The sequence below is a fragment of the Pinus tabuliformis genome, chromosome 1_2 (assembly GCF_031772625.1).
Source record: "Pinus tabuliformis cultivar Carrire ecotype Pingquan chromosome 1_2, CPIR1, whole genome shotgun sequence".
Taxonomy (NCBI): Eukaryota; Viridiplantae; Streptophyta; class Pinopsida; order Pinales; family Pinaceae; genus Pinus; species Pinus tabuliformis.
Genome location: NC_142298.1, coordinates 681,025,017 through 681,036,779, shown reverse-complemented (window position 1 = coordinate 681,036,779; position 11,763 = coordinate 681,025,017). Strand labels below are relative to the sequence as shown.

Here is an 11,763-nt window from a genome sequence, read left to right as displayed (position 1 = left end):
TAGGAGTCCACGGAAAGACCTGTCGGGAGCCTGCAAGGGTGCTCGCGGAGGGTTTGCCTTTGCGCCTCCGGGGATCCGCCGAGGGTCCTGCTCCCGGTTGCGACCGCCCTGGCTGGAACTTTTGGCTCACCATGGAGGAGCCTCCTCTTTCTCCTCCTCCTCCCTCTGCAGCAGAGGCCTTCAAATCCCTTCTAGCCTCCCTGCCTAAGAAGAAATGCACGGAAGCAGTGAAGTTTTTGAAGAGGCTGGAAGATATCCCGGAGATCGCTCTCCCGCCAGAAGGGCCGATCCAAGTAGCTCTCTCTCTGGCAGATCGGGCTCTGGTATGTCAGTTTACAGGACTCTGGCCTTCCCCGAAGACGACCGAGAATTGGGTTGCCAGGAAATGGGCACCTGTGATCCAAAATAAGCTAACCTCTTACTTCCTCGGGAGAGGCTACTTCTTGTTCGAATTTTCTGCAAAAGAAGACAAAGACCTAATTTTCAGGAATGGCCCCTACTTCATGGGCCCCCAAGGGCTGTACTTAAACAAATGGACACGAGACTTCGATCCAGTGGTGGACTTGCCCATAGCGGTATCGGTGTGGGTGAGGCTCCCCAACCTACCAGTCCATTGCTGGAACTGGGATTCTTTGAAGCATATCGGCAACACCCTTGGAAAATTCATAGACAAGGCTAACAACAAGGATCAATATGACTGTGCCAGAATCTGTGTAGAGGTAGACCTGGAGGTCAGACTACCGGAAGCCGTCAAAATAGTGGTTGGTCCCTGGACTCATATACAGAAACTGGATTATGAACAACTGCCATTCAAATGCCGGAAGTGCCATGTCTACGGGCATTTTGCCAGGGACTGCCCGTCCAAAGGGGTGGAAAAAAAAGGAAAGGAAGATGGATGGAATCAGGCAAAGTGATCCAAAACCTCTCACAAGAAGAACACAAATGGCAGTGCCAAAACCCCTCAAGAGGGCATTGCTCAAAAATCAGCCAGGGAAAGCCAAGGAAATAAATTTGAAATCCTTGGATCTGAAATCATGATCACACAGGATACAGAAGTACCAAAGGAGATCTCTGCCCCTAAAGCTTCCCCCTCCATCAAAAGTATACCAGAGAGAACCAAAGAGAAGGCTTCAGAAGAAGAGGAGGAAACCCAAGAGTCTGAAGAATCAGAGGAAGAAGGGGAAATCAGGGAATCCCAGTCCTCTCCCAGAAGATCTACACGAGGGCGCAAATCTGCAAAAGATAAAAGAGAACAAGAAACCTACAAGGATAAACTCCAGGGCAGCCAACCAACGCTAGAGAAGCTCCTATCTAAAACCCCAAAGGCGACTAGGATTCAATCACAGGGCTCTAAGGGAGCCCTCCAAGGCAGAAATAAATAATGAAGATTGTCTCCTGGAATTGTAGGGGGATGGGTACCTCAACTAAGGAAGAAGCAATGCATAGCTTAATAAGATTGGAATCCCCAGATATCCTCCTCATCCAGGAGACCAAGTTGGAGGACTCAGCCTTCCTCCAAGAAAGCAAAAAATTATGGAAAAAAATGGAGCGCATGCAATGTCTACCCGGGGAGCGTCAGGAGGACTTGGGGCACTCTGGAACTCAAACAAGTTTTCCCTAATCTCTGAGTCCCTAAATACCCATTGGATTTTTTTAAAATTGCAGCATTTAGAAACAAAGGAGATTATTTATATATTCAATGTGTATGCTCCTAACAATGTAGGTGAGAAAAAGAACTGTTGGGACTCCATCAAAAGTCTAGTAGATCTAGAAAACTTGGAAAATATTATCATTTTCGGAGATCTAAATCTCACTCTTCGAGCCTCAGAAAAAGGAGGAGGCAGCATAGTCAGGGATCCAACAAGAGAATGGGTTGAAGATCTCATGCAAGAATGGGACCTGCTAGATATAAAACCAGTCATAGACACGTTCACTTGGTCAAACAAGAGAGTGGGACCGGGACACATAGCAACAAGACTTGACCGATTTCTTGTCCAAATCTCCTTCCTTCTCTTGGGCTAGAGGCTAGAATGCACATCTCCAAAGCAGTGTCTTAGATCATAAGCCTATCAGTCTAGAACTGATTCCTTCTAAGGATCTAGGGCCTATACCTTTCAGGTTTAGCTCCCTATGGACGAAAGAGACATATTTCTTGCAAAAGATTAGAGAGTGCTGGAAAGAGCCGATCAAGGGATCTCCATTCTTTGTATGGGAGGAAAAAATTCGCAGGGTTAAAAAGATGCTGAAGGGCTGGGTAAAGACCTTGCCTAATCCTGCAGTGGACAGAAAAAAAATTCAAAAAGATCTGGAAATTCAACACCTTTATCTGGAAGTTGCCGAAATCACCAAAGAAGAGCTAGATAAGGAATACCAGCTGCAACAAAAATTCCATAGGGCATGCCTGGAAGAAGAGGAATTTTGGAGGCTCAAGTCAAGGAGTCTATGGCTCAAGGCTGGAGACCGTAATTCCTCCTTTTTTCATAAGCAGGCCCAAGCTAGAAAATGTTGTAACAATATTTCAGAAATTAAAAATGAGGATAGCACCTTAAAAGACTTTGTCAGCATCAAGAAGGCTGCATCAAACCACTTTGAAAAAATGTATTCTGAAGTCGTGGGGACCATCCAAAACGGAAAAATGTTAGACGATGTCCCCAAGCTCATCACTACAAAAATGAATCAGATTCTCGAAAATAAAATTTCTACAATTGAAGTCAAAGAAGCGCTCTTTGCAACGAAACCTGGCAAAGCTCCGGGTCCTGATGGATTCACGCCCAGGTTTCTTCAAACATGCTGGCAGATAGTGGAGAAGGATTTTATGAAAATGATTCAAAAATCCCAAGAATGCCAGAAAATTGGGGGCTGCACAAACTCAGCTTTCCTCGCCCTTATTCCCAAAGAAAAAGGTGCTAACTCCTTTAATAGATTCCGCCCAATATCCTTATGCAACATTGGATACAAAGTGATCACTAAAGTTATAGCAAACAGATTGAAGAAAATCCTCCCTAAAGTCATCCCGGAGAACCAAGGTGACTTTATACAAGGCAGGCAGTTGGTAGACAATTTCATCTTGGTCCAAGAGGCGATCCACTCAAGTCAGCGCCGAAAAGAACAAGGTATGGTTATTAAACTCGATCTAGCTAATGCATTTGATCGTGTTAGACATAAATTTCTGTTTGATGTAATGCACAAACTGGGATTTGGACAAAATTTCATCAAATGGATCAAAGCTTGTATCTCCGAACCCTGGATTGCTCCTCTTGTGAATGGCAGGGCTGCAGATTTCTTTAAAGCATCTAGAGGGCTGAGGCAGGGGTGCCCCCTGTCACCTCTCCTCTTTGTGTTGCAGGCCTCTGTCCTTAGTTTTCACTTAAACAAGAAATAACAAGACCAAGAGATAACTGGATTATGCATAGCAAGAGGGACCAAAAGCATCAATCATGCACTCTTTGCAGACGATACTCTGCTCCTTGGGGTTGCTTCTCAACTGATGGCAAGGAAATTCAAAGAGGTTCTGGAAAACTACTGCCAAGATTCGGGCAGCGAATTAAACAGGGGTAAGTGCCATACTTATTGCTGGAACGTTTTAGTAGTTGCTTCTAGCGCCATAGCCAGATGTTTGGGCTTTGCAGCTTCAACATCTTGGACTTCTTTCAAATACCTCGGGCTACCTATCTTCCACAAGAGAGCTACAAGCAAGGATTGGCTCTCATAGATTGAAAAAATCAAATCCAAAATGCAGGACTGGGGGACAACTTGGCTCAACTTGGCCAGGAAACCAGTGCTAATTAAATCAGTGTTGAGCAGCCTGCCTCTCTTTAATTTTTTTGTTCTTTTGGCACCAATGGGAATCATTAAAAACATGGAGGAGCTAATCAAAAAATTCCTTTGGAAAGGAGGCAAGAATAATGAGAAGAGACTCTCCTTAGTAAACTGGGAAATAGTCTCCAGGCCGCTACAGGAAGGAGGATTAAATTTTAAAGATCTAAACACTCAGAATTTAGCAATGGGAGCTAAACTGATTTGGAAGATTATAGCGCCAAAGCCTGGATGGGTTCAGTTGGTGCTGTGGAAGAAATACTTCAGAGGCCAGAGACTCCGGTGTCTGGAGCAGCAAAAAGAACATCTTAGATCCCCTCTCAACAATCTAATCTCCAAAGTCGGGCCACTTATAAGAGATAACGCCTATTGGATACCCGGGAATGGTAAACTTATCAGAATTTGGGAGGATAGTATTATGAACAGACCTCTGCTAGCGAATTCGAGTCTAAGGAGAGAGCTGAAGACGTGGATGGACGAAGCTAACATAAAATCGCTATGGGATATATCGGCTTGGCATGGAGATAGTTGGGCAGGCTGGAAAACGCCCAATGTCCCAGCTGCGTGGTTGCCAGAATATGCCACGCTGCTTCAGTTGCTCCATGGAGCTGCCCCTATACACGCAAAAAATAAGGACTCGAGAGGCTGGGGAGCAAAGTAGATTGGTTATTTGGTGGCACAGGGCTATGCCAAAATCAGGGAGAGACCCCATGTTCCCCCCAACTCGGCGCCTTGGAACAACATCTGGAATTTCTCCACTATTCCAAAGATTGATTTCTTCTGTTGGCTGTTATGCCATCAAAAAATCCTAACAGAAGATAGGCTGCAGAAAAGGGGTTTCCTTGGTCCATCAAGATGTGTTCTATGCAAAGAAAATTCTGAATCTGCTGTTCATATTTCTCTGAAATGCAAATTTACAGTCCTAGTCTGGCAGGAGCTCCTTGGAACGTTGAAATCGATGCCCATCTTCCCCCACGCAGTCCTGAATTTGTTTTATGGGTGGTTGGCAAGATACCTAGGCCTAGGCCCAAAAAACAAGACTGTCAAACTTGCTTGGACTGCCCTGCCCAAATTTATCAGTTGGAAAACCTGGTTGGAGAGAAACAGAAGGATCTTCAGAGATAAGGAACAGAACTACAAGGTAGTTGCAAATACAGTTAAAGGACAGCTAAATGAGTGGTTGAGTGATAAAAAGGATGACACAAATCTAAGCCAACATGACATTGAGTTCGGAGCCGCTCTCAATCTAAGCTTCCAAAAGTTGATAATACCACTCATATGCCTCAAAGACTGGCAGATAAGGAAAAACGGAGAAGATTTTCAAGCTTGGTTATCCAATCAAGCTCTTCCCTCCCTATTCTTTGACGGGGCAGCTAAGGGAAATCCAGGAAGAGTTGGAGCAGGAGGCATAATTATAAATCCAAAATATTCTTCCACCCATAGGTTTGCATGGGGTCTAGGCCACACCACAAGCATCCAAGCTGAAGTCATGGCGCTGTTCCAAGGGATCAAAACGCTTAAGGCTCTGGGACTCACAGAAGCAACTGTTTTGGGAGATTCACAAGTCATTATCAATGCTATGGTGACCAAAACAAATCTGGTAGATCTTTGGCTGGATAGGACAATCTCAAGAATTAAAGGCATGATCAAATTCCTGAGGCTGAAATTTTTCCATATCCTGAGAACCAACAACAAAGAAGCAGATGTAGAAGCAAATAAGGCAGCCCAGTTAGATGCTGGAACTATCCTCAAAGACAGTGAAGTCTCATGGGAACTAATCCCTTAAAAAAACCGCTATGTTCTACCGTCTTTTGCTAAAGCAGTTCGTTTGTATCCATAAGCTTGGGAAAACAGCTGGAAAAGGCCAAGTGAAAAATTGTAAAAAAATGAGATTCATAAGTGAGTGTGGCATGCTCAGCTGGTTGGAGAGATTCCAAGAAACCAGTCTCAGCTTTTGTAACCGAATCTATGGCATTTTTCCAATTAGTCAATGAAAGCCCCATAACCGTTTCTGTTAAAAAAAAAAAATCTCTATCAGATTTTGATTAAAATTAACCAGAAAAATGCACTGAAAAAAGGTCATTTCATCTATAAGTTAGACTACACCATTGATAATTATCATTATTAATTATTTTAGTTTATTTTATTTTGTTCAAGTCAAAATGTTTAAATGACATTACAACATCTCTACATAATGGGATAGAACTCACATGTAATTGTTTACAAACATTTACACCATTATAACATCTCCCATACCTTTTTTCTTTTAGATTTAATTTTAAAAATGTTATAAAATAAAATTAAAATAAAATATTTTGATTTTGAAATGAGTTATGGTTTTTTCAACTAACTTTCAGATAAATCACATCAATGATATTTGATGGTCGACGTTTCGAACCTATTAATGAGGTTCATCCTCACGATCCTCAGGTAAACGTCGACCATCAAATATTGTTGATGTGATTTATCTGAAAGTTAGTTGCAAAAATCAATATGGATCACAAAAAAGTGAGATCAAATATGAGTTATGGTTTTTGGGCAAGTGGTATTGATAAGGCATGGTACTGGCATATGGTATTGTAACAAAGCCTATTTACAAATTAATCGTATCCATGGTTAATAATCATGTTATATTGTAAGTATTAAGTTTTAATTTAAAAAATGTTATAAAATTAAATTAAAATAAAATATTTATAAAATATTTTGATTTTGAAATGAGTTATGGTTTTTAGGCATGTGGTATTATAATCTATAGCATTGGCCCATGATATTGTAATAAATCTTATTCAGAATTTAATATATCCATGGTAAAATAGGGGTAAATATTCATGGTTAAAAATATTGTTATATTGTAAGTATTAAATTTATATGTGCCTATTAATTAAATTTAAATATGGTCATTAACTATTATATATTTTAATGTGATATGTATATTCCTTTTATCTAAAAAATTCTTTGTAATTTTATTAATAAAAACAAAATTACAATATAAAAAAAAACAATTTGAAAAATGTTTACGTCTAATGTTTAACATCTAACACCTACACATCTCCCCTATGCTCAGTTGTAGAGCGCCTCTCGGCACAATAAGATTTGTGTTCACTACTATGACTTTAGTGTAAATGTTAAATGAATATGAATTTTTCTTAATGGCTATGAAGTATGATTTTTTGTCAATAGTAAGTGGATGTGTATATAGAGAATAAAAGTAATTGAATTAAGATGTTCGTGGATGTGTATATAAATAATAAAAGTAAGTGAATTAAGATGATCGTGGATGTGTATATAAATAATAAAAGTAATTGAATTAAGATGATTGTGGATGTGTATATAAAAAATAAAAGTAATTGAATTAAGACCAACGTGGATCCATATTTACTCTGGATCTATCAAGCGCTGTGAGGGAAAAACTCTCTTGAGATACAAACCTCTTTTAAAGTGAAAAGTGATTTGATCCATCTCGGCGCTTGGTAGATCTAAGGTTAAGATGGATCTAGGTTGGTTTTTATATGCACACGTACCTGTTGACAGTGATGGACCCGCCAACATGTCAGGAGATCTCCCCAATAAGAAGTCCCAACTAGACCTGAGACTATTTGGAGTAGGAGCCCCAGCAGTGGGTAGTAAAGCAATGCCTTGACTGTGATAGCGCACAAAGTTAAGTGTGACATCTTTGTCGGAAGCAAGTGTGTGACCTTGCAGCGAGTCAAGTGAGATGCATGGGGGTTCTAACACATGAAGGGGAAAATGAAGTGTGTCCTTTAGAAGTCTGTAATAGTACGAAACCTGAAAGGAACACAAGAGTTGAATGACATCACAAGATGGAAAGCATAATAGTCCACAATCCAAAGTGACGGGTTAAATCAACAACACAATTACAACAAGATTCATACAATTGATAGCCACTAGCCCCAATAGTGTAACATTATAGTCAACACCGGTTGCTCCTCCAAAGAGATGTACTCGCTCTGCAGTGTGGAGAAGCCAAGGCTCGTCATAATACTCTCCAAGTCTTCTCTAAGCAATTCCTAGCCAAAATCTTGGCTCCCAAAATCTAGTATTATGAGTTATGAGGTTCTATATATAGTAAAGGGTGGGGTGACCCTTGACATACCCCTTTGACTCTTGGACTACCCTCATGACTCTTCACATTACAACATTGATTGTTCACATTCCACTAATGACACTTGGAATTTCACTTACAATATGTTTACAATAATACAATTTCCACATATACCCATGTGGGACAAAAATAGGCTTGATTCAGGATGACAAGACAAAAAACCTCACTCAGGGTCTTATGGAAAGACGAACTTGGTAACCTCCTCGCGATGCTCTTTTTTGACGAACTAATACCAAGCTTGGTATTATGCTATTGTGTCCCTATACTGTTTCATAACATCTTTGTCGAAGCAGACTCTTACCTCCACAAATTCTGGGTATATGGTCCTAAAACCTCTGTCCAGCTCATCCTAAAGCATGCGCAACATTGTCTTGAGTGTGGTTGGACCACTGATGAACCTTTGCATGTTCTCTATGCTGAGCTGCAAGTCATCACTGGTGGCTTCACACATCGACTGCTCTATATACTTTTCAACATCCAACATGACTTGGTTCTTCCTCAAGGCCTTGGTGAGGGTTCTGATGAAAGGTATCTTGCGTGTTCGTACTATGACATCCAGACTCTTTGACAACCATGCATTGGAAGCCTCAATGCTAGTGATGAGCAAAGGGAGCTGCTCATAGTTTTGGATCAACATCTGAATCTATGGTTTTTCTAGCTCGCACTGGGTTATATACAACTTCAAGAAACTCCAGAAAATTCCCCAAACTTGATTACCTCTTCAAATCGGCATCTGATCACTTTCTAAAAAATTAATTAATTTAGTTTTTTAACTGTGAAAATTATTTAGCATTGGTCATAAAAATGATTGCAAGAACCTTACATTAAAATGCGTGATCTGCACACCACAACTCCATCTTGAATAGGCAAGATCCAAAACAGATATAAACAAAATTCATCAGAATTTAAAGATACAACGAAAGGATTTACAAACACATGAGCAATGAAGCACAAGGATCCACTTCATATTGATTTATAAACCAATGTCCAATCCTTCTAACAAGGTGAGTTCAATTAGGCTTTTCTTTTTCTTATAATTTACCTTTTTGTTATAGCGGCTTGGGGAGATTTTAACTCAAGATTGTCATCGATTCTCATTATTTAAGGATGAGTTGGTGATAAAAGTGTTTTTTATTTATTTTTTGATTTAATTATTTATGTAACTATTATGTTATATATATATATAATATGAACCAATTTTACTAATAAAAAAATATATAAAAAGTAAATATGTATTTGTAATTTAATTTATATATTTAAACAAATATATATATATATATATATATATATATTCCCAAGCGGCGATCGAAAATGGTGGAACCCTAACCTAGTGTTTGCGACTGAACTCCCATCCATGGCGGCTTACTGTTTGGGTCAACAGATCACGGGCGCTTTCACGGCTTGAACCGCGACAGGGGCATCGGGGTCACCGGCGTTTTTGTTTTACTCTGCGGCCCCCTCCTGGGTTTACCTGCTGCTCTGACCCCTCCTTACATTCCGCAGGCCGGTCCCCATTTCGAATCCCATTCAGGCTTTCTCATCGACAGTTATCATGGAGAACGAAGAATTGGTTGACTATGAGGCGGACCCCACGCCTCACCAGGACATATGGGCTCACACAAAGAGACCTCAAATGATCCCTCGGAGTGTTGCTCTGGCTTTCGAGACAGGTGCTTCGTCACAGCAGCCGCACCTGGCGATCACAGGGAAAAACAAATCTCCTGCCTTCCCTCCTGCGGACTCTTCGCCTCTTGACTGCCCGCCTCTCTCCCCAGCGACGACACAGCTATTGGGTTCATGCTTCCAGAGCTCGCCCTTTCTCGACGCTCCTCTCCAGTACTAGTTCCGCCCTGCTCTACCTCCACCCCCTCCGCCTTCGCCCCCATCTAGCTCCCACTCACCCTCTGTTTCATTTATGCCGCAGGCCCAACAGCCCTCCATCCGCCCTTCCGTATCCCTGCTCCCCGGAACCAGCACCTCGACCCCCCGTACTCCGATACGTTCGGGTTGTTTCACTACTCCGCCACTACCGGTTCGTTCTGCGGCTTCAGCTCAACATAGCTCCTCCGACCTATGTCGTAAACTGCTTAAGGAGTTCCCCTTTGGAAAACGATCCGAGAAGGTGACCAAAGGCAGATGCCTCCGGGCTATTGACTCGGATTTCAACATAATTTTCGGGCCTGAAGCACCGCTACCGGACGTGATGGATGCTGCACGAAAGGTTCTGGTTGGGAGAGTCCGTGGCCGAACATACACTGCGGAGAGACTCAAGCTCTGGGTAGAGGAAATTTGGGGATCATTTTTTAAAGAACTTCCGGATGTTATGGTCCTCACGCGGGGCTGGTTCGCTCTACATTTCCTCCGGCCCGAATACACACAGTGGGTACTCACCCAATACTGGCACATTGAGCTCGCACCAGTCATGCTCAAGAGGTGGGATCCTCTTTTCGACCCGGAACGAGAACAAATGGGAGCTGGACCCATCTGGGTGCGCCTTCCTGGTCTACCATGGCAATTTTGGAACCAGTACACTTTTAAAAGAATCGGGGATACTCTTGGTACTTATCTGGAGCACGACAGATCATATGCGAAATCGGGCACCAGGTCAATGGCTCGAATTCTAGTCCACTTGGACACCAGGCCAGGATTAGAGGAAAAAATCACTCTGCACCACAATCATGTCTCGCGCAAGCAGCCACTTGATTATGAAGGCGTTCCATTCCGATGTCGTAGGTGCCATAAAATTGGCCATCTTTACAAGGATTGCCCACTGATTGTGGGGGGGACAACTGAGGACACCAAAGGACCTCGTCAGCAGACCACTGTGGAACAAAATGCAGGAGATAATATACAAACGGATGGCGAGCAAGCTCCACAGGAGACTCCATCAAAGAAGGTTGGGGACAACGCAAAAAAAACGCAAGACGGAAAGCATCGGCTACACCAGGACCGCCGCGTACTCGCTCAAAGACTGCTGAGGCTGCTCCAAAACCGGCGGTGGCTGCACCTACTCATTCGGGTAATGATTCCACCCCCATTTCTTCACATTCTTTCTCTAATGTTATGCAATCTTTTGTAACATCCACTTTGCATGCACCCCACTCTGAGTTTGTCTCCCTCCCCTCCATCCTTTGCACCATTGCTCCACCCCCTCCCACTTTTTCTACCACTCCTCCCTCTCATAACCAGTTATTGGATAGTCCTGACTCACCATCCTCTCCGGTAGGATCCGGCTCCCACCATTATCATCTGAGACCTCGTGCAAGGTCTCGAACTCTAGGCCTGGGATCATCCCCTGGTCGGCACCGTAAACAAAAGCGAGGCCGACCTTCTCAAATTTCTTCAGCAAAGCTACATGCTGTTGCGGATGTTGCCATGGGGCGACAGTCTACTATTGAACGGGCACTTAGAGCAATTGAGCCCATGACCTGCGGTGCCCCATGATCTGGCTCTCCTACAACTGCAGGGGACTAGCCAACCCCAAAAAACGCCTGGCTCTGAAAAGACTCCTACATGAAGCTAGATGTGATATCATTCTTCTTCAAGAAACTCTGTGTACTTCCGAGGTGGCGGTGAGATGCCTACAAGCTATGCTTCCTGGATGGGTTTTCCATGGTTTGGATGCGTGTGGTCGATCTGGCGGACTGCTCATTGGAATAAACCCGAGGAAAAGCAGGACACTCTCTGTCTGGGGGGGACGAGGGTTCTTAGGCATGGATATTATCATGGGTGATCTGGGCATTCCTATCAGATTTATCAATATCTATGGGCCCAATCAGAATAGACTTCCATTTTGGCAAGACTTCCTAAATGGCAATCATATT

The 11,763-nt window shown here is 42.7% G+C and overlaps 1 protein-coding gene across 1 annotated transcript; it reads left to right on the top strand.

The window, feature by feature from the left end:
• Positions 1-503: 503 nt before the first annotated feature.
• LOC149207534 (uncharacterized) lies at positions 504-914 on the top strand. Its single transcript, XM_089398071.1, has one exon. The coding sequence runs from the start codon at positions 504-506 to the stop codon at positions 912-914; it is 411 nt and encodes a 136-aa protein (XP_089254197.1).
• Positions 915-11,763: the final 10,849 nt, after the last annotated feature.

What these genes read in the sequence shown, in the direction of transcription:
- LOC149207534 (XM_089398071.1), top strand. Translation starts at nt 504, where the DNA reads ATGGGCCCCCAAGGGCTGTACTTAAACAAATGGACACGAGACTTCGAT.